The sequence below is a fragment of the Watersipora subatra genome, chromosome 3 (genome assembly GCF_963576615.1).
Source record: "Watersipora subatra chromosome 3, tzWatSuba1.1, whole genome shotgun sequence".
Classification (NCBI taxonomy): Eukaryota; Metazoa; Bryozoa; class Gymnolaemata; order Cheilostomatida; family Watersiporidae; genus Watersipora; species Watersipora subatra.
In genome coordinates, this window is record NC_088710.1 from 38695755 (window position 1) to 38720276 (window position 24522).

At 37.4% G+C, this 24522-nt stretch overlaps 1 protein-coding gene across 1 annotated transcript in view; it reads right to left on the reverse strand.

Moving 5' to 3' along the window:
- Positions 1 to 24522, reverse strand: part of LOC137392170 (uncharacterized) — a 38422-nt gene that overhangs the window by 6864 nt on the left and 7036 nt on the right. The window contains exons 2-7 of the mRNA XM_068078806.1: positions 23320 to 23432; positions 21210 to 21338; positions 19568 to 19750; positions 8221 to 8437; positions 2135 to 2436; positions 1053 to 1200 (exon numbers count right to left, since the gene is read on the reverse strand). Of these exons, the coding sequence (XP_067934907.1) occupies positions 1053 to 1200; positions 2135 to 2436; positions 8221 to 8437; positions 19568 to 19750; positions 21210 to 21338; positions 23320 to 23432 (1092 nt within the window). The remainder of the gene's footprint in view (positions 1 to 1052; positions 1201 to 2134; positions 2437 to 8220; positions 8438 to 19567; positions 19751 to 21209; positions 21339 to 23319; positions 23433 to 24522) is intronic.

Here is a 24522-nt window from a genome sequence, read left to right on the forward strand (position 1 = left end):
ACGTATCAGTTGTGAGGTGGCAGCTTTAAAGACTTACATATCAGTTGTGAGGTGCCATCTTTAAAGACTTACGTATCAGTTGTGAGGTGCCAGCTTTAAAGACTTACGTATCAGTTGTGAGGTGCCAGCTTTAAAGACTTACGTATCAGTTGTGAGGTGGCAGCTTTAAAGACTTACGTATCAGTTGTGAGGTGGCAGCTTTAAAGACTTACGTATCAGTTGTGAGGTGGCAGCTTTAAAGACTTACGTATCAGTTGTGAGGTGCCATCTTTAAAGACTTACGTATCAGTTGTGAGGTGCCATCTTTAAAGACTTACGTATCAGTTGTGAGGTGGCAGCTTTAAAGACTTACGTATCAGTTGTGAGGTGCCAGCTTTAAAGACTTACGTATCAGTTGTGAGGTGCCAGCTTTAAAGACTTACGTATCAGTTGTGAGGTGGCAGCTTTAAAGACTTACATATCAGTTGTGAGGTGCCATCTTTAAAGACTTACGTATCAGTTGTGAGGTGCCATCTTTAAAGACTTACCTATCAGTTGTGAGGTGCCAGCTTTAAAGACTTACGTATCAGTTGTGAGGTGCCAGCTTTAAAGACTTACGTATCAGTTGTGAGGTGCCAGCTTTAAAGACTTACGTATCAGTTGTGAGGTGGCAGCTTTAAAGACTTACGTATCAGTTGTGAGGTGCCAGCTTTAAAGACTTACGTATCAGTTGTGAGGTGCCAGCTTTAAAGACTTACATATCAGTTGTGAGGTGCCATCTTTAAAGACTTACGTATCAGTTGTGAGGTGGCAGCTTTAAAGACTTACGTATCATTTGTGAGGTGCCAGCTTTAAAGACTTACGTATCAGTTGTGAGGTGCCAGCTTTAAAGACTTACGTATCAATTGTGAGGTGCCTGCTTTAAAGACTTACGTATCAGTTGTGAGGTGGCAGCTTTAAAGACTTACATATCAGTTGTGAGGTGCCATCTTTAAAGACTTACGTATCAGTTGTGAGGTGCCATCTTTAAAGACTTACCTATCAGTTGTGAGGTGCCATCTTTAAAGACTTACATATCAGTTGTGAGGTGCCATCGGTGCTTCAAATACTCGCATATAATTACTCGTTTTCTGTAACTGCTCGGAATTAGGATGGCTAACAGCATGGCAATCGCTCCAGACACCCCAGCAGCCACAAATGTCAGAATATCAATCACTTTTACTGCAACAGACGGATGAGAGTACCAATATTGGAACCGCAGCCACGTAGAAAAAGGCTACAAAACATTTTTTTCTATCAGTGATCACGCTATGGGATTGACATAAAGAAACCTTACTACGTCTTGGACCTTAACTTTTGCTTTCAGAAAGACAACTTTTTAAAAACATATTTGACACGTTCAGTCAATTTCTGCAACATTATGTATAAAATCATTTATTGGCAACACTTTCTCTGTTGCTGCGCTAAACATTAGTATTTAGGGCAACTATAGAAACAAAAAGATATTTTCAAGTCTCCTCTAGACTTAACCAGTCATAACTCCTCTAGACTTAACCATTCGTAACTCCTCTAGACTTAACCAGTCGTAACTCCTCTAGACTTAACCAGTCGTAACTCCTCTAGACTTAACCAGTCGTAACTCCTCTAGACTTAACCAGTCATAACTCCTCTAGACTTAACCAGTCATAACACCTCTAGACTTAACCAGTCGTAACTCCTCTAGACTTAACCATTCGTAATTCCTCTAGACTTAACCAGTCGTAACTCCTCTAGACTTAACCATTCGTAACTCCTCTAGACTTAACCAGTCGTAACTCCTCTAAACTTAACCAGTCGTAACTCCTCTAGAATTAACCAGTCGTAACTCCTTCAGTCATGTGCAATGAGAAGAAATTGAATAGCTGGTTTGGAACTTTTAAAGCTGAAAATGATTTCAAAATTCAGTAATTGTTTTGGACATACCTTTACTTTGGTAGAAAGATTGTTAAGCAGCCATTGTGAACTGTAGACCAAAGCTGCCTTGTGCAATGAAATCATTACTGGCTGTTCCCTATTTGTCAACTGATACTGCCTGATACTGATATTGATAAAAAATCAAATGTGTTATACCATACTCTCAGAACCATTCTCACAAATTCATTTCATAATCACTTACTATCTGGTGCTTTTAGCAGAAAACTTCTTTTCCCCATACAAGGTTTATCTAATGTGCAGATTCCTTGTGTACCGTTTTTATAGTAAGCAAGGTTGGACACATCTGACATGTCGGGTTTAGGAATAACTCCAACAGTATGTTCGACTCTCGGATCAGCTGAGTGAAGAGTGTATTTGTTGAGAGTTCTATTGTATGGGGAGATTACATCGATCTTTGTGACTACGCATTCATAGCTTCGGTTAAAGTTCTCTGATGTTATTTTAGAGATTGTTAACATCAGGGTTAACTTATGTTCGTCTGCACTAAAACAAAAAATGCATTTCAAAAGATTGAATTGCTAAAAGCAATGGTTGTTTAAAAAAACTGACCATTTTTCTCTATTTTCCTTGGAAGTTCAAATCTATTTATTGGCTGCAGGGGTTCTTGTATTTCACAGAAAATTATATGAGGCATCGATAGAGAAACTGCAAAATAAAAATCTTCACTTGCAAAGAAGTAGTGCTTGTTTAGAGATATATATATATATTATATATAAATTTTTATAAACAACCACATTACTATATATATATATATATATTATATACATATAAATTATTATAAACAACCACATTACTATATATATGTATACATACTTTATTATTAACTGTATTTTATTATATATATAACAAAATACAGTAATATATATAATAAAGTATAGGTTAAAAGTCAGCATAAAGTGCTCGATTCTAAAGTAGAGCTTGCTATAAATTTGGTAAGAAATTTATTAAAATTTGACTAAGCAAAAAATTACTAAAAGTTTCATATTACACAAAAGGTGTGTAACACTCATCAGATAAAATGCTTAGTGAGGACTGTACACAAAATTATGCATTAGCCGGTAAACTGAAATAAAAGCTCAGGTATTAAAAGCTAGATGGATGGGGTCTATTATGTAACGCTATTTCGTAAAAGATGTTTCTTAGAATGTCTACACGTAGTCATGTAGATAATAGTTTACTACGTTTGTTTAGAGTTGCCTTCTCGGGTCTGTGAATGATGAAATATTTTTCCAAAGTACATAATTTGCAATTTCCACTGTTTTTAGAGTAAGGCTTGGCGTGTGATAAAATCTTCCAGGTTATGTGGTAGTCAGTGCTGCTTTTTTGAGGTCCCATATGTAGCTGCTTAGCTCGGTAGAGTGGCATTTAGAAATGTCCTTGAATGTCAATTTGTGAAGGTTATATCTAGTTTTGAAGCTGTTTTCGGTTAGCCCTACATATGTGGCTACAGGTTTTTGTTATCGGTGGTTGTTACGCTTGCCTGGTATATCACTGATTTTGCTAGGCAATTGTCTGGTAATGGACAGGTGTTCTTATTTCTGCAAATGCAGCCAGGATTAGTTGTTACCAGGATAATAAACTTTATTGACTTTCAACCACTACACCAATGTAAAGCCTAAAAACAAATGCAAGGAATCAATAGAAAAGTTCAAAACTATTTGGATAAAAAGCAACGGCACCAAGTTTGCGCAGTACAACCGGTACAACCGGTACAACCAGGCAAATGATAGAACAAGAACATGCAGATTGAAATAATAACATTAGTTTATAACTGGTACATTTTGCCTGGTAAATAAATTGAAAGAATGTGTGTAACAAGGATTATTTAAGTAATTAAATAAATGATGAGCTGCAAGTAAAGCAGACTGGTTTGTTTTGACTGAACAAGCAGAGACCAAACAGAGTTTACAGGTCAATGACCAGCCCTGAAATATCTCTGGCCATAGATATATAAACTTAGATTGGCCTAGGGAAGAGCCTGTCAGACTTAAATGGCATGACGTAACATCATTGTATTGTACCTCATGCTTGACTGCACTGTTGATAACAATGGAGCTAATGAGGAGAAGCTGAACAATCACATTTATTTTCACATAAAAACCTTCTTGTATACATAATCAAGTAAACTAAAGCAAAGTAAACTAAAGTGAAATGAAATTATTGCCAATAAAGTACTATATATAAATATATATATATATTTATATATATATAATTCTGTGATAATATCTGATAACCACCATAGATTAAAAGTATAAAAGCTATGGAGTGTTGCACACAAATCATGAGCCAGCAGGGCTATATTTGCCACCCTCTCCTATCCCCATTCTCTTTTTTCCCTTCTCCAAAGAAGAAGTGAGAAAGGGAAAAGAGAGAAGGGGGAAAGGAGAGGGGGGCAAATAGCCCACCTACCCGAAGAGCCAAACCCTGGCTAGGTAAAAGACTAATATCATGTTGAACTAAACATGACTAAATATGATGAGCCTGTGAAGTTTTGATCTGATCAGGGAAATGGAATCAATGGCTTTTTTAGCTAGAGCTGGAACGAGACCAAGGAATGCAGGGTCGGACCAGACTCAGGGTCAGCAATGAGGGCCAAGATCGAGTCGGACCAGGTCAGCAGGCGCGATTTACTATTCATTTAAGGTTAAGAGATAGTTCTATTACAGCCTAATGTTGTGATATCTATAAACTAAGATAAAAGAAACCATTATCACAGCAATCGTTATATTTTGTGGCTTGGTTTATAGATGCAATCTACAATTTACGGCTATACATTGGTGGATCAATGCTATTCAATGGGTGATAGATTAATGGCATGATTTGGCTAGTGTTTTATTACTGATTTTATTTTCAATTGCTATTATAATCAACAAGAGATTAGTTAAGAAATACTTTACAAATATAGAAATAGATAACCCAGCATAGTGGAAAGCAACAATCCATCACTTCCCTAAAACTTCTAGTATTAGGGAAAGAAACTAAAAATAAAATAAATTTGCTGGATTGAAGGTTCTTAGACGGGCTTTTAAGTTCCTCAGGATGCCCTCGCAGTAAATGCCTCATTAGTATTGAGGTGGACCCTTCTTTGTAGCTTAAAGGTTGACTTGCAACAAAATTCACATTATAGTTATTTGGTATCAAAAGATTCACCATGTCTTACTCTGTTGTGTTGTAGGTGCCAAATACATGGAAATGTGATTACAAGCTCTTAAAAGCTCAAAAACGAAAAGCCGCCGCAGATTGGAATCTCTTTATTTCTCTGACGTAATCATAACAGTTTGGTTATTGTCTTGTCACGTGATGTCCTCACGTGAATTGAAAGGCCAATAAAAAGCTCAATATAAAGCTTATTGTAGCACTAGTTTATGAGAAACACTTCGGGTTTTACCGAAGACCAAAATATCAAAACTACCAGTTTTACCAAATATAAATGCTCGCTACTTTACAGTTTTGTTTCGGCATTATTCAATCGTCAAGTCGTAATCTGATCACGTGACCCAATACTTCGAAAATAGTTTTTGCAGCACTTTTCGATTATCACAGGTGACCAACAGGCTCATAATGATTATCAGACAATGAAATGTACTCCTTCGAGCTAAGGTTAAAAAGTTTAACGGTAGTTTTTACGGTAAGTTATAAGATATTAGCGCTAAAAGTGGCAGCATTACAATGACGATAAAACAGACGCGTAAAAACAATAGACATGGTTTTATTGAATGTGTGAAGTATATTTGCAAAAATATTTCGACGAATGAGGTTGCATGAAAGTGTAAACAGAAACCATCCTGTAACAACTACATCCCATTTGAGCCGTTTTGGAAAGCGAATCCAAACTACGTTGGTCTCGTGTGGCTGCGATTAACTGTTCGTTTTTTAGCTTTTAAGAGCTTGTAATCACATTCCCATATATTTCACACCTACAACACAACAAAGTAAGACATGGTGAATTTTATGATACCAAATAACTGTTATGTGAATTTTGTTACAAGTCAACCTTTAACTTGCTTTGACATCATATTTTACAAATAACTTGGTATTTTCCTTTCGTGACTGGCTTCTTCATGAACTCCCGGACCACTGACATGTTGATTATTTCTTGCCGAAAAACATGGTAAAACCTATAGTCCAAAGACTATTGTCGTAGACGTAAAAATATAGTCTTGAGTCACCTTGTTTTATTTCGCCTGGTCCTTCCGCGCTAGGACTATACGCGACTTCATTTCAATCGCACTTAAAAAGCGATATACAACCGCTGCTGTTTAGCCATAAACCTACCTGTGTCTTTGTATAGGAAGACCTGAGGGTCAGGTGGCTCAACCCGGGCACCTCTGACCCAGTGAGTCAAGACCAGATGAGCTACCCGTGCCAGCTCTATTCTTAGCTTCATAATGCGCCCTAATCGAAATATATCTCTTTGCTATCTCACGAGCTAGGCTACTGGCTTGATGATTACACTTAAACAATAGCATGATGTTGGATCTCAGCAACTTCTCCATGGTGGCAATTAGTACTAGCCTGGGAAGGTTTTTCCCCAATCCAGCACTACTAAACAACACTCTCGTCGCTTCTCACTGTGGTTGCAAACCTCAATCACCACAGGCGAAGACAAAGTCAAGCCACCCTGATTCTTAACTGTGATTAGGGAATTCGTTGCTTGGTTTACATCATAGTTGGTAATATCCACGATGCTAGTGATACAATCATTACACTTCAGCTTTGTTGACCTAGCCAGCTACATAGCCAGTCGTAAAATAATCATTCTGTCTCATTTTCGACTTGAGACATACTTGCATACTCATCATATTTCGTGATGTTTAGTTCAGCATGATATTAGTCTATTTACCTAGCCAGGGCCTGGCTCTTTGAGTGAGTGGGCTATTTGCCCCCTCTCCTTTCCCCCTTCTCTCTTCTCCCCTTCTCACTTCTTCTTTGGAGAAGGGGAAAAGAGAGAATGGGGATAGGAGAGGATGGCAAATATAGCCCTGATGGCTCATGATTTGTGTGCAACAATTTATAGCTTTTATAGTTTTAATCTATGGTGGTTATCAGATATTATCACAGAATTGCTTTAGTTTACTGGATTATGTATCCAAGAAGGTTCTTATGTGAAAATAAATGTGATTTTGTCAGCTTCTCCTCATTAGCTCCATTGTGAACAACAGTGCAGTCAAGCATGAGGTACAATACAATGACGTTACGTTATGCTATTTAAGTCTGACAAGGCAACCGATGGGAATAGCTATTATTGGCCAATCTACTAGGTTTATATATCTATGTTGTTTACAGATATATATAGTAGCAATGGTTGTTTACAGATATATATAGTAGCAGTGGTTGTTTACAGGTATATATATAGTAGCTGTGGGTGTTTACAGATATATATAGTAGCAGTGGTTGTTTACAGATATATATAGCAGTGGTCGTTTAGAGATATATATAGTAGCTGTGGTTGTTTACTGATATATATATAGTAGCAGTGGTTGTTTACATATATATATATATATAGTAGCTGTGGTTGTTTACAGATATATACCGTAAGTCCTTATGCTCTAGCCGCGCGGCATGTCGTTGGGCGCGGCTTCTGGTTTAAGGTCATAGGCCGCGGCTAAAGCCAAATTTTTAAAACTTACGTTAGGCCTAGGGCAGCTTCTGGATAAATGCGGTCTTTGCTCAGTTCCGCGCTATAACCATAGAATCCCAGTCATGATACATTTTTATATACGGGATTTTTGCGACCTACTCGTTTCTTTTCAGGGTCATGTTTATGGAATACTTTAGACTAACGAAGAATTTATCGCCAATGTTTAACTCACCACAGTTTCTTCTACAGTCATTTCTGACTGGCATCTTTCCATAAACGTGAAGCCCTCTAACAGCGCAATAAAAATCTTGCTGAGACATGGCAAGTAAGTTCTTGATGCAAGAAAATTCTTTTCACGTGTACTGATGTAACCTGTTTTCTTATTCAAGAGGACGGGGTATAGTGAAACCCTTCTCAACACTCTCGCTCCTGAAGGGGTCAAAGACGACAAAACCTCGGTCATTAGCCGCGGTCTGTTGGCATACGCGGCTTGTTGGATGATTATTTTTTCTTTCGTGAATCATGTGGTTTTGAGCACAAGCCGCGCGGCTTGAGCATGAGGACTTACGGTATAGCAGTGGTTGTTTACAGATATATATATATAGTAGCTGTGGTTGTTTACAGATATATATATAGGAGCAGTGGTCGTTTACAGATATGTAGTAGCGCTTCCACTCTTAATGTACCTTGATCTTCCACACATTGATACTTTGTGGTCTGGAATGTCTCTCACGTCAATCCAACTTCCATCATTTACCAAATACCAGTTTATGTGGAACAATGAGGATGCCTGACTGACACTTGTCTCGCAAGGCACGCTCACATATTTCTCTAGCTCAGCATTTTTTGATGCCGGTCTGTCATAGACAACAGGTAGATAGCCAACCACTGTACTTTCTGGGGCTGTAATGACAAGTTACATTAAAAAACCTGGTGAAGAGATCCAAAAGCATGTCTTTAGTAATTGTAGTAGGAATAGCTTAATAAAGTTATGAAAATAATTGCATTCATGAAGTGTTCTACATCCACACTGACAAGCATGGTTTTGCAAGCCAACCAGATATTGCAGCAGTAAAAAGGAAAGCAAAAGGGCTACTATAACATATACAAATGTGTATAAGCACCCCAATGACTATAACATAGCCAGCAAAGGAAAAAAAGTGGAAAAAACCTCCTATTTGATGAGGAGTTTAAAAAGTGCTGGCATGTAATAACAACTGTAATTCCAGTTGTCATTGGAGCATGGTGTGCAATAACACCTGGGCATCAAGATTTTGAGGCCAGCTCAAACTCCCAGGTCTCTGGTTAGGAGACACAAGCTTGAGTAGACATTCCGATCCATATGGGTAAACTAGGATGAGAAAACAATTTTTTATATACATGTATATATGTTACTAGATGAATGACCATCGTTGCACGGGTATTAAAAAGGGTTTTGCATAGAAAATTTGTTTTTAATCTATATATAAATCTCAAAGTTTGTGTGTGATTCTGTGTCCCCAGCTATCAGCTATTAAAACCATGGAGTGAGGAATCCGTATCAAATAAAATTTGATCTCGGAACCTCCCATTCTGCAGACAATACGCTAAACCATTGAGCTACTCGACATAGATGGACTCATTGAGCGATATGAGTCGCAGAAGTAAAATATTGATGCTTACTATATTGTTTTTACTTGTCAACAGTTTTCGTTTCTGTACATTCTGCCAAATTTATGTTTGCAAATTTTTTATGTGACAAAGCCCACAATGTCAAATAAATTTTCTTTCTCGACAAAGGGGCCTCCAGCCACGCCAAAGAGGCCGAGGAATGTGCTAACCATTGCAAAAAAAGTTACACTTCTGAACAAGCTAAAGGAAGGCAAAAGGTATGTGGCTGTAGAGCTTCATTACGGTATAAATGAATCTTCAAATAATTTTGAATTTTTCCAATCTTTGAAAAATTTGAATATTACTATAATAAAAATGTTTTTTAACAAAATTTAGGCTTTAAAACAGGGTTTGCTATTTGGTTTCTTTTTATAGTACAGTATTGCATTGTAAAATAATAAAAAGTAAAGATGACTACATGTACAGATTTCACTTTTCACGGCTTATTGTTGGAACGCAACTTTCGCGATAAACAAGGGATCACTGTATATAACATTTACCATTTAGCTTTTAAATACAGATGTTTGTTTATTCCTGTGTGCTATAAGTTTAATTAAGTTTATGCTATATTTATATAGATAAATCTCAAAGTTTGTGTGTGTGTACTTCAGTCTGTCCAGCTATAGCTTTTAAAATATTGGAATGAAGAATCCGTATCACAGAAGATTTGATCTGCGAACCTCCGGTTTACCAGGCAAATATCTTACCAATTAGGCTACGCAAGATCGATGGATTCATTGGGCAATATATGTCGCTATGTGGGTGAAAATATGGATACCGGTTTCCATTATTGATGCTTGCTCTCACGGGCCTTATTAGTAAGTTTACTAGCTTGCTCAAATTAGCCATTGGCAATCTGCCAGGCTAATTACAAGGGGCAGGCAACTCTCATTACTTCTCATTGTTGATCAGTTGATTTTTAATACCCGAGCAACGCAAGCTAGCACAGCTGATACATACATATATACATACGTATATATATACATACATATATACATATGTATATATATATGTGTGTATATATAGATACATATGTATACATGTATATATAATATATACATACATATATACGTATGTATATATATATACATTGTACATACATATATATGTATGTATATATGTATGTATATATATGTACGTATATATGTATGTACTAGCTGTGCTACCCGGCATTGCCCAGGTGTTAAAGATCAGCTTATCAACAATGAGAAATAATGAGAGTTGCCTACCACTTGTTATTAGCCTGGCACCTTGCCAATGGATAGTTTGAGTAAGCTTACTATTAAAAGCGACAGCACCTCATGACGTAACATTGCGACCGAAAGCGTAGCGTATTTGCTCCCATATACCGACATATATTGCCTAGCGAATCTATCAAGCTTGTGGCTAAATTGGTAGGGCGTCGGACAGGAGATTTCAAGATCAAATCTTCTGTGATGCAGATTCTTTATTCTAAGATTTTAATAGCTATAGCTGGACATATACAACGACAAACTTTAAGAAATATATGTATGTATATACATACATGCGTACGTATGTACATGGACATACAAATTAAATTACTGATTTGGAAATTACTTGTTGCTTTTGTATTGAATCAACACCGAAATCGTAAAGCTTACAATTGAAAAACATATTTGCGATAAGTTTTCCACTGCAATAAAAGAAGAATGATTTATAAAAGATGAAAAATTATTGACACAAACCTCTTGCCGTCTTTAAAAAACAATTACAGAGCTAATTCAAGTCCAACAAAACAAATGAACAGAATAAATGTCAAAATGTTTTGAACAAAAAAATTGTCTATTAATCATCAGCTGTGTGTTGCTCGTTGGAATTCTAAAACCATAGCGCCAGCTTGGATGGAGGGTAAATACCAGAAGTAAAAACATGTCGAGACAGGGCCGGCTACTAATGACAGTCTGAGCCAACCCGACACAACTGTCAAACCACCACCACAATTGGTCGAACACACCACACACCCAAACAACTCTCGCGGCCCCTTGGACTCGAACACAACGATGTTTTAAATAACTACGGAAAATAAAATTGGTGAGTAATAAACAGAAAAGGCTACTGTACTTGGGTTCTCTTACAGTATGTATGTTTGTATGTATGTATGTATGTATGTACGCATGTTGGTTATCGAATTGGCAGGGTACTTACTCTGATTTTCTATAATTATAAACATAACATACTGAGGGTATTATCGTTATTACACTTTTGAACATCATAATGAATTCAGAGCAGGATGTCAGATTGAAAGAGCACGCGTTCAAAACAGGTAGTGGCCACAAAACGTATAACACACTTACCTTTTGGAACACCAGATCATATCAAAAGTCTACATTACTCAAAGATATCTCAAACTTGATAAATACTGAATTGGAAAAAAATTGAGGATTTTTGATGGATATGCATACTGAGGTAAAAATGCAAGATTTTTCATCTTCTATCAAGAATATGTTTGGTGAAATACAGGATAAATGGGTCGAATTGTGTAAACCGACTAATGATAAGGAAAGATTAACCACACTATATAAGATGTTTGAGTATTATGGGTCAACTGTTGATGATAACAGGAGGACGCTAGCAGAGACAATATAAGAGGTAAGTAGGATCAACTCATCAGAAGATGACAGTGATACTGAAAATAGAGCTTGGAGAGGCGGCTGCAAAGTTTCAGCAACTAATAGCTAGAAAGAAGGCAAGGGAGTTTTTAAAACATTACTATAAGCAACAGTAAAAATCATTCTTCAAAAACAGAGATGAGACCTGCAGCTTCAGACTCTGAGACAAGAACTAACAACCTCGGCTCAAGTAAAATGCAAGCCCTCACCAAAGCATTGATTGCAATGGTGAAGTCCGCAAAGCGCTCGACCCCTGAGCCCAGTGTTTTCAAGGGTGATCCTACTATGTTCAGGGTCTGAGAAATAGACTTCGACGCCTATATTAAATCAAAAGGCTTAACAGGACTACAGCCACTAAGACACCTCAAGAGGTTTATTTCTGGCAAAGCATTTGATGCAATCAGTGGGTATTTTCTTACCAACACAGTGGATGCTTATGGGAACGCAAGAAAATATTTGATAGAAAGATTTGGCAAATAGTATGACCCTGCCCTTAGATTAAAAAAAAGCTTGAGGACTTTCAAAAGATTGGCATAAGGGATGCTGACTCTGAGAAAATATGCAAATTTTCCAAGTCACATCAAATCTGTGATGCGAGGCTGAGATGAAACGCGCCTATTGAATGACAGAAACCAAAATGAGATTATTGCTAGAATATTATTGGAATAGATGTTGGGAGCCTGAGCCAAGAAGGTGAGAACCTGTGTAAAAGAATACAGCAGTTATCCCACTTTTAATGATTTTGTCGAATTCGTCAAAAAGCAAGCTGAAGACATGGGAGAAAAACGAAAAATCAGCAAACAGGGAGCAAGTCATAACTACTAACATAAGCCAGATTTTAATGAAACAAAAGACCATGCCCTATCTAATCCAATCAAGTTACAAAGCTATTTAGCAGGAACCTCTCAAGTTAAAGAAAGTCTTTACAGTAGGAAAACCCATCCAACCAACGAATGTTGGGCACTTGCTAAGTTGCCAAAGAAACTGAAGAATGTATTTTTTCAAAAGAATGGTTTTTGCTTTGGCTGTACTACAAGAGGACACCTATCAAGTCAGTGTCCACACAGAGCTATCTGCTCCAAGACAGTATGTGGGAAGACACCCAAATGTCCTACACATCGACTTTTTAACAACATCCAACCTGGGGAGAAACCAAGGACAATCTGCTATTGCACAGACACCAAATGAAAAAAACTCGACTACGTCAATGCTTGGCACTAATATTCAGTCAAACAAAAACCAAGTGAAGAACATAACAACTACCTCAGCATGACAATTACCTCAGCATGATTTTGTCAGTGCATATAACTATTGACAAATCACCTTCAAAAATGCTACTCGTATACGCGCTCCTTGATTCAGGTTAGGACCACTTCTACATCAATACAAGCTTGGCTACGTATCTCTAACCAGACCACACAAAAGAACTAGTGACAGTAGAACTCTTACAGGAGAATAAACAGAGTGGGTCACTTTATATCAAGACATTAGAATTCAAGGATACGAACAAGCAGACTTCCCTTACCTGGATGCATATGGCTGAATGGAGATTGCATGCAATCGGTAGCACATTCCTCACAGCAATATTGTGGCAGAACGCTCTGTTCTCAAAGAGTTTGCAAGAAAATTGCCACCTTTGATGGACATTACCATTGCGTTGCTAATAAGAGCTAATTGCCCCGAGGCTTTTTCCTCTCTAGAAGTACTAGTTCAAGACAAAGGTTTGCTGTATGACAGAAAATCCATGTTGGGGTGGACTGTCTTTAGAGCAGACAACATGAATATAGGAGGCTCACTACGAACCATGCAAGCATCAAACTCGACGACCGTGTCTGTATATCTCAAAAAGACATAACATTTTTAAACATCATGGAACAGACAACTGAAGTGCTACCATCAGGGTCTTCTTACTAGATGGCTTTGCCACTTGGACAGCAACCACACTTACCAGACAACAAATGTCAAGCTGAACGACGCCTCTCTTCATTATTTAGAAGATTTGAGAGCGACCCCGAGTTTAAACTACAGTATGTACAATTAATGCAGGAAATGATTTCTAGGGGCCATCCTGAAAAAGCTACCAATATTGTTCCCTAAAAAGGTTGTGTGTGATATATACCACATTTTGCAATTAAACACCAAAAGGAAAACAAACATCGTGTAGTATTTGATTGCGCAGCTACACATTCAGGAACATCTGTAAATTAGCATCTGCTTCAAGGCCCTGATTTGATGTATGCTTGAGATTTTGTGTGAGTTTAGAGAAAAAAAAAGTTGCAATTGCTAGCAACATCAAAAAAATGTTTCTCAATTTTCATGTTACTCCTTCCGACAGATTATTTGCGCTTTTTATGGAAACAACAGGAGGGGAAGTCAAAGACTATCGGATGACAAAACACTTGTTTGGGGCAACATCCTCACCAGCTGTTGCTACCTATGGCCTGAGAACTTTAGCAGATGACCATCCTGGGGAGTACCCAAAAGCTGCAGATTTTGTACGGAAAGACTTCTATGCTGATAAAAGTATTACAAGTATGAACACTACTGAAGAAGACCAGCAACTGATTGAAGATGCATTCAGTTGGGCTCTTGGCGCAACAGGAAATTTAAGACTCTAAAAGTTCATTAGCAATGATTTGTAAGTTTTATCATCGATTATCGTGTCGGAGGGAGGAGTCGATTGGGTTGCTGATTATCTGTCCCCTCAACGCACCTTAAGATTGAAGTGGGATATTAACAAAAAATTTTTCAAACACAGTGGAAGTGATGTAAAAGCCAGGCCTGTCACAAGACGTGGCATACTGTAGGCAGTCGGTCAACTCTTTAATCCCACCAGTTTCTTAGCACCATTCACCCACCAGGATAGAAATGTACTTCAGAAGGTCAACAAGACTTTAGTTGATTAGGATGAACTTCTCAATGAGAAAATGAAACAAACATGGAACAGATGGGTTACTAAGCTATCACAACTCCAACTAGAAATACCAAGGTGCCTAGATAGGTTGCAAAGGCAGTGCGTGCATGAGTTGCGCATATTTTCAGATGCGTCACTTGAGGGCATTAAAGCCTGCATATATTTGTTACCCATTAAAAATCAAGGAAATGTTTGCATTAATCTTGTATTAGCAAAAGCAAAAGTTGTACCCAGCTAAGGGGGTAACTACAATCTTGAGACTAGAACTACAAGGCGCTCTCCTAGCTACACAACTCAACAATACGCTAGCAACTACCATGCTTGTCTACATCTGCAATGATAGGAGGAAATTCCACATGCTTGTGATAAACAGACTTTATGGGATTAGACAATCATCTGACCCCGAACAATGGTGCCACGTTCCTGAGGCAGAGAATTTTGCCAACATAGCTTTGCGAGGGATGGATGCCGAAAAATTGAAATGCACTGTATGGTTTTCGGGTCCTAAGTTTTTACAATTGCAGCTAGAACTTCAACATAGATTGCAGTTAGATAGGTCAACACAAAGAAAAGTGGGAGAGAATGATCCAGAAGTTAAAAGGGTACAAGTTGTCAGAGCAACTGAGATTTCAACACTCACAGATATGTACAACAAGTTGAAGAAGTATGGCACGCTTAAGGGACTGTCTAGAGCCTTTGCTTATTTACTCCAGATAGCAAAAAAGAAGTCCTTAAAGATTTCTCTCACGCAACCATCACTTGAAGATATTGAAGCTGCCAAAAGATTAGTGTTGAAAATAATACAGGTGAAATAGTTCCAAGATGAGGTCAGAGTTTTGAGAAAGGGTAACCGAATGATGAAAACAAACTCATTGCTTTGACTAAGTCTCTACTTAAATCAACATGGCTTGATAAGAATTGGTGGAAAAACAAGAAACTTTACATCTTTTACCGAGTTAGAGAAACATCTAATAATATTACCAAAGAACTCTTACCTAAGTAAGCTATTTGTTAACTACTACTATGAAAATTCTCACCACATGGCACCTTCCTACACACTAACATCCATGGGCCAAAGGAGCCTTTGGCTCATGTTGGGTATAAGAACAGTAAAGAAACAATTAAGCCAGTGCACGACCTTCATTAGGATAAAAAGAAAGCCTATGAGACAGCGAGTTGGAGAGTTACCTCAAGACTGAACCAGCTGTGCACCATCGTACACACAAACGCACACACACAGGAATGGATTGTTTTCGCCCATATGCAGTAATAAATAAGTATAGATTAGTCTTCACATGTTTATATAGCAGGGCTCTCTACATTAAAGTTTTGGACAATTTAACGGCTGATGTCTCTCTCAATGGACTATGTTGTATCATCGCCTCACCGGGTTCAGTGATAAGGCTCTATTCTGACAATGGAACAAACTTTGTTGGTGCCAAGAATCTGTTGGATGTAGAAGCAAAGAGATGCCTAAGCGATAGAAGCATAGAATCTGTATTTAATTCCCAGACGGCAAGCCACCAGGGAAGCGTTTAGGAGAGACAGATTCGTACCATCAGAGCAGTTCTCAATGACATATTAAGGCAGACTTCTAGACTTGACAGTGCGTCTCTAAGAACGGCAACAACGGACCCTTAGGAACAATCAAACATCTCTAACCATGAAGCGACACCAATTACTCCAAACATGATTCTGTCAGGAAGAAAGGAACCCACTGCACCACCATCTGGAGACTTTGATGAAGCAATCTACTATCATACTAGATGAAAAAGGGTACGTGGGTGGCTGAATAGTTTTGGAGAAAATGGAAGGTGGAATATTTAGATAATATAACACGGCATCAAACCTAGATGAAAGTTGAAGACAGTATGAAAGTCGGAGATGTTGTACTCATAATCGAATCCGATGAACCAAGAGACATATGGCAAATAGAGCGAGTTGAAAAGGTGTTTACATGTAAAGATGGTTTGGTCCGCAAAGTGGCTGTGAGGCTAAGAAATTGTAACTTGGACAAAGGGCAAAGGATCCCAGAACCAACTTATCTTCAACGTCCAATACAGAAGCTAGTAAAATTCTCAGAGCATAGATAATGCCTATTTATGTTACCCGTAGTATATTGTTTAATAGCAATTTCTGTTTGTAATACTAATTCAACATTGAAGCTAGGTAACTTTTGTTAGAAAGGAACTTTATATATATTTTGTATTATAAATGCAACCTTCGAACTTATTGTTTTCTATTAGAATATGAGCTTGGCATTACTTCTAGAATTTTGCAAAAAAAATAATGTCTGATTACTAACATGATGCAGTGGAAATATAAAATTTATTAAAATTTATATTTGGTGGGAGTGTAAGAAAACTCAAGTCGCCTTTTTTGTCTATTACTCTCCAATTTTATTGTCCTCAGCTCATTATAACATCGTTGTGTTTGATCCAAGAGGCCACGAGAGTTGTTTCAGCGTGTGGTGTGTTCGGACAACTGTGGTTGTGGTTTGGCGTCAGCTGTGGCAGTGGTATCAAACTGTCTTCGGTGGCCAGCCCTGTGTTTCGACACGTTTTTATTTCCGATAGTGACCCTCCATCCAAGCTTGGCATTACGGTTTTTGAATTCCAACGAGCAACACACAGCTGATGATTAATAGACAACTTTTATTATCAAAACATTTTGACATTTATTCTTTATTCTTTGTTTTTTGTATTGCTGTGGAAGATCTTATCGTAAGTATGTTGTTCAATTGTAGATGTCATGGTTTTGGTGGTGATTCAATACAACAGCAATGGGTCATCACAAAATCAGTGATTTAATTCCACCTTTAGACACTGGCAAGCTTCGGACTTAGCGTGAACCGCCATACATACATATATACATACTTCACATACATATTTACATACTGTACATACATATATACATACTGTACATACATACATATACACATACTGTACATACATACATATATACATACTGTACATACATACATATATACATACTGCACATACATACATAAAAATACATAAAAATACATACATATAAACATTATCCATATTATACGTTAAGCATATTGTACGAATAAACATTATACACATACGTATATATAGGCTACATATATAAATTATACATATATGCATTATACATATACACGTTACATCTAAATCTTCATATTCCCTTATTTACATCTAGTGCTGGGCAAAAAACTATTCAATATCAAACAACCGTCTATTGGAATAACCTACCTGACAGATTGAAGAAAATTGTAAACAAATTTGACTTTAAAAAACAAGTAAAATGCTATCTCCTGTCTCTCTGACTAGGGTGGGCTGAGGCCTGCCTTCGTTCTGCTGCTGTTGGCTGTTTTGGGGGTTTGCGCGACATTAGCTGGGCTACAGTGCACCTATGGCTTCATCATCATTATTTCGTGCACAGGTTGAGTGAACTTTGTTATAGTTTTTTCATTTTCTCACTAATTTGTATTTAACCTGATATATTTACTAATATGCAGTTTATTTTTTTGTATTGTTTCTGTTGATGAAAATAAATACACACACACGCACGCACACACACACATACACGCGCATACACACGCACACACACAAACGCACGCACACACACATGTGTATATCTGTATCTATGTATAAAAAAATCACATGTGTGTGATTTATTTATACATATATACAGATATATGTGTAGATATAGGTATATATATATGTATATATACATATATATACACATGTATATATATACGTATATACATATATACACATATATATGTATATATACATGAATACATAGCTACATATACATATACAATATGTGTACATATGAAGACCTCAACGGAAAAACGATCAATGTCACAATGCTCAAGCACGAGATATAGCCATTTTAAAGTTTAAAAACTTGGACATTGATCAGTTTTGCAAAGAGCTAGTTTATTTTATGTAATATATATATATACGTATACATATGTATACATACAGATACATATGTATACATAAGCATGCGTGCGTAACTGTATACAAAAAATATATATACATATACACATATATAGATATATGTCCCGCGTGTGGTAACACATAAATAAACTGTAATTATAAGCCCAAACTTGCAGTGTGTTAAGTAGTAAAGTGCAACGTGTTAAGTAGTAAAGTGCAACGTGTTAAGTAGTAAAGTGCAACGTGTTAAGTAGTAAAGTGCAACGTGTTAAGTAGTAAAGTGCAACGTGTTAAGTAGTAAAGTGCAACGTGTTAAGTAGTAAAGTGCAATGTGTTAAGTAGTAAAGTGCAATGTGTTAAGTAGTAAAGTGCAATGTGTTAAGTAGTAAAGTGCAATGTGTTAAGTAGTAAAGTGCAATGTGTTAAGTAGTAAAGTGCAATGTGTTAAGTAGTAAAGTGCAATGTGTTAAGTAGTAAAGTGCAGTGTGTTAAGTAGTAAAGTGCAGTGTGTTAAGTAGTAAAGTGCAGTGTGTTAAGTAGTAAAGTGCAGTGTGTTAAGTAGTAAAGTGCAACGTGTTAAGTAGTAAAGTGCAATGTGTTAATTAGTAAAGTGCAATGTGTTAAGTAGTAAAGTGCAATATGTTAAGTAGTAAAGTGCAATGTGTTAAGTAGTAAATATTGTGTGAGGTAAGGTCATCTATGAACACCATAAACTCAGTCAATATGTTACCCAAATTTGGCGCTTGTTTGTACAATGATTTTGTTGTAAGACTTGATAGTAGGAAAATTTAGGTTTAAGTTATTAGGAAATACATAGATATTAGGTAGTAGTAGAGAGTAGATATTTTGATAGAGAGTAGGTAGTATAGAGAAAGATGTTGTCGGTAAAGGTCCAAAATTTACTCACGCAAAGCATAGAGAATGTAGCTCATCACTGTCTTTGTATTAGTGGAGCTGTCGTATGTATAGCAAGTGTAGTTATTCCGGGCACTGCCTCCCGTTGTAAAGATGTTACTGACATGACTGTCAAACACGTATACTGTACAACGACTGGAGCTGAAGTGGTTTGCAGGACCAGGATCGTCATACACTATTTAGAAGAATCAGTAAATAAAGTGTGCAATGTACATCGAGCACAAAATCATCTGCTGCAGTTCACTCTATTGCTAAAATAACTTGATGAACCATTGAGCATTGGCAGTGACATCACACAAACCCTCCCTTGCCATAAATGTCTTACATCATACAAACCCTCCCTTGCCATAAATGTTTTACATCATACAAACCCTCCCTTGCCATAAATGACTTACATCATACAAACCCTCCCTTACCATAAATGTCTTACATCACACAAACCCTCCCTTGCCATAAATGTCTTACATCATACAAACCCTCCCTTGCCATAAATGACTAACATCATACAAACCCTCCCTTGCCATAAATGACTTACATCACACAAACCCTCCCTTACCATAAATGACTAACATCATACAAACCCTCCCTTGCCATAAATGTCTTACATCACACAAACCCTCCCTTGCCATAAATGTCTTACATTACACAAACCATCCCTTGCCATAAATGACTAACATCATACAACCCCTCCCTTGCCATAAATGTCTTACATCACACAAACCCTCCCTTGCCATAAATGTCTTACATCATACAAACCCTCCCTTGCCATAAATGACTAACATCATACAACCCCTCCCTTGCCATAAATGTCTTACATCATACAAACCCTCCCTTGCCATAAATGACTAACATCATACAAACCCTCCCTTGCCATAAATGACTTACATCATACAAACCCTCCCTTGCCATAAATGACTAACATCATACAAACCCTCCCTTGCCATAAATGACTAACATCATACAAACCCTCCCTTGCCATAAATGACTTACATCACACAAACCCTCCCTTACCATAAATGACTAACATCATACAACCCCTCCCTTGCCATAAATGTCTTACATCACACAAACCCTCCCTTGCCATAAATGTCTTACATCATACAAACCCTCCCTTGCCATAAATGACTTACATCATACAACCCCTCCCTTGCCATAAATGTCTTACATCATACAAACCCTCCCTTGCCATAAATGACTAACATCATACAAACCCTCCCTTGCCATAAATGACTTACATCATACAAACCCTCCCTTGCCATAAATGACTAACATCATACAAACCCTCCCTTGCCATAAATGTCTTACATCATACAAACCCTCCCTTGCCATAAATGTCTTACATTACACAAACCCTCCCTTACCATAAATGTCTTACATCACACAAACCCTCCCTTGCCATAAATGACTAACATCATACAAACCCTCCCTTGCCATAAATGACTTACATCACACAAACCCTCCCTTGCCATAAATGTCTTATATCACATATTATATGAGCAAAGAGCATAACTCTAAAATCTATAGTCAAAGTTTCTCAGAACTAGAGTTTGACTTTAACAAGGATTTTCTATTATTTTTTGACAGAGAACTCTGCGTAAAAATATTTTTATTTGTAAAGTGGCCCAGCTACTTACAACCATGTCCATTTTGCCACCAGAAGCACTGCGCAGCACCATAATGCCCCTTTTTCTCAGGGATGCATTCCAAAACCTTTCTTCCCGCTGGTTCAAGTGATATTACAGTGCCATCACGGTAGACGAAGTCTAAAAAGAAACAACAATCCACCACTAAGTGGGTAGATGAAGTCTAAATAGAAACAACAATCCACCACTAAGTGGGTAGATAAAGTCTAAACAGAAACAACAATCCACCACTAAGTGGGTAGATGAAGTCTAAATAGAAACAACAATCCACCATTAAGTGGGTAGATGAAGTCTAAATAGAAACAACAATCCACCACTAAGTGAGTAGATGAAGTCTAAAAAGAAACAACAATCCACCACTAAGTGGGTAGATGAAGTCTAAATAGAAACAACAATCCACCACTAAGTGGGTAGATGAAGTCTAAATAGAAACAACAATCCACCACTAAGTGGGTAGATGAAGTCTAAATAGAAACAACAATCCACCACTAAGTGAGTAGATGAAGTCTAAAAAGAAACAACAATCCACCACTAAGTGGGTAGATGAAGTCTAAATAGAAACAACAATCCACCACTAAGTGGGTAGATGAAGTCTAAATAGAAACAACAATCCACCACTAAGTGAGTAGATGAAGTCTAAAAAGAAACAACAATCCACCACTAAGTGGGTAGATGAAGTCTAAATAGAAACAACAATCCACCATTAAGTGGGTAGATGAAGTCTAAATAGAAACAACAATCCACCACTAAGTGAGTAGATGAAGTCTAAAAAGAAACAACAATCCACCACTAAGTGGGTAGATGAAGTCTAAAAAGAAACAACAATCCACCACTAAGTGGGTAGATGAAGTCTAAATAGAAACAACAATCCACCACTAAGTGGGTAGATGAAGTCTAAATAGAAACAACAATCCACCACTAAGTGAGTAGATGAAGTCTAAAAAGAAACAACAATCCACCACTAAGTGGGTAGATGAAGTCTAAATAGAAACAACAATCCACCATTAAGTGGGTAGATGAAGTCTAAATAGAAACAACAATCCACCACTAAGTGAGTAGATGAAGTCTAAAAAGAAACAACAATCCACCACTAAGTGGGTAGATGAAGTCTAAATAGAAACAACAATCCACCACTAAGTGGGTAGATGAAGTCTAAATAGAAACAACAATCCACCACTAAGTGAGTAGATGAAGTCTAAATAGAAACAACAATCCACCACTAAGTGGGTAGATGAAGTCTAAATAGAAACAACAATCCACCACTAAGTGGGTAGATGAAGTCTAAATAGAAACAACAATCCACCACTAAGTGGGTAGATGAAGTCTAAATAGAAACAACAATCCACCACTAAGTGGGTAGATGAAGTCTAAATAGAAACAACAATCCACCACTAAGTGGGTAGATGAAGTCTAAATAGAAACAACAATCCACCCCTAACTGTAAATATCTGCTCAGCTTGTTAATGCCTCACACCTTTACTTTCAGCCTGCTCATTTATCAACTGAGCAATAGAAATTTACTGTTTTGCCTTCATTTGACACGCCTAATGTTATTCGTTGTTTGAATATTTACTGGACACCCTTACACCTACAGCTCTTTACATATACTGTTTAATTATATACTATTCACACTGATAGCGGCAGAGCCGAGCAATGGTTTTTAATAGCATCCGTATGTTTGTAGCTAGTCCTTGCAATTATGGATATGAACTCAGAATTGGCATTAGTTAGCTTGTGATACTTGTTTTCTCAATTACTCTCGGCTGGATGACAATGAAACAAAAAACATGACATTAATAATTTATTGGATGCTATAATTAACACTTTAATGAATGCCATAAGTATCAAATCGGATGCTTCATTTCCTTGTACCACAACTTTATCTTCACCACACGTAACTCCAGATGAGATAAACAACGGCTGAGAAAGCCACCCAGCGTAACGCAGTAGCGCAAATGCTTCGCCTAGCGGTGCACTAACTAGCAAACTTAAAGGTAGTCAAATGCTGGGAATCTATAAGTACTTTTACCCGATAGAAGTAGAAATCATTTCTTATCTTAGGCCAATTGGTATAATTTATAGCTGATGTAAAGGTACTCACCGTGTTCTCCATCAGTCAATGAGTCAATGATGATGCTACATTGATCATCTCGACATAAGGAGGAGCAAATGAAAAGAAGAAAACCGAAATACGGTTTTAAGATGTTTGCGAGTCTAAAAAAGCAGCATCCAAAATATGTTATATATATGTCTTCTTCAGAACCTTTAAGATATGTAAAGATATGAATATGTTATGACTTAAACTATGACCTGTGTTTGTCCTTTGCCAGGAATTTATACAGCATTAGCTGCATTACCCGTGTTCCGGAACAGATTTATGTAAAGCAAGTTTTATTGAGAGTTGCCTTTCATACTGTAAAACAACTCCAAATATGCAATCTACTGAAATTTTTGTGCTGATCAGACTGCATACACATATGCAGTCGCACATGTCAATAATGTTGGAGAGAACAATGGAAATGTTCTGCAATGTTTTACAGCTAGTCTGCAATGCATCAGTCTCGAACCACTCAAACCGGAGTTGTCCTAATTTTGTACATAGAACTGATAATGAAATTGACGTTGCTAGACAAACTGAAGTTTTTCAAACTGGAAGTATTGAAAAGTTTTACATATTTTAAGAAATTCTAGAAAATATTTTGCTATTGCACTGCTAAGCTATCGCCAGCATTTATTGAATTGCGACTTCTACATGCTTAAAACACTAATCATGACTCACCAGTTCTTCGTCTATAGCCTGTGATTTGACATGGTATATACAAACTGTGCAGCAACAATGTGGTTGTGTTGATAAAATTTATTATCAATAAAATTTACTATATAAACTACTTATATGGCCTCTCGCCTTTCCAACATAAGGCATTACATCTGGAGCATTTTTAAACATTCGTCCCGTAGAAAAATGCGGCCCTAAACTGTGTTGCAGGACTGTAGTCAAGTGCGAAGTTTTCTGCCCATACACGGTGCCCGGTAGCAGCTGCTGTGGTTAGTGCATCTTGCTGTTGTCGGCGTTTCATCTGCTCTGAAAATTTAGCTCGCCGAGCAGCTGTTGTAGCTAGTGCATCATGTTCTTGTTGCCGCTGCAACTGCTCGGAGGTTTCTGCACGTTTGGGAGCTGCTCTTCTGTTTTGTTGTAGGCGTAGCTGTGTTTGCTTTGCAGTTTCTGCAATTCTAGCAGCTGCAGTAGCACTTCTGTTTCGTTGTGGGCGTAGCTGTGTTTACTCAGCAGTTTCTGCTCGTTTAG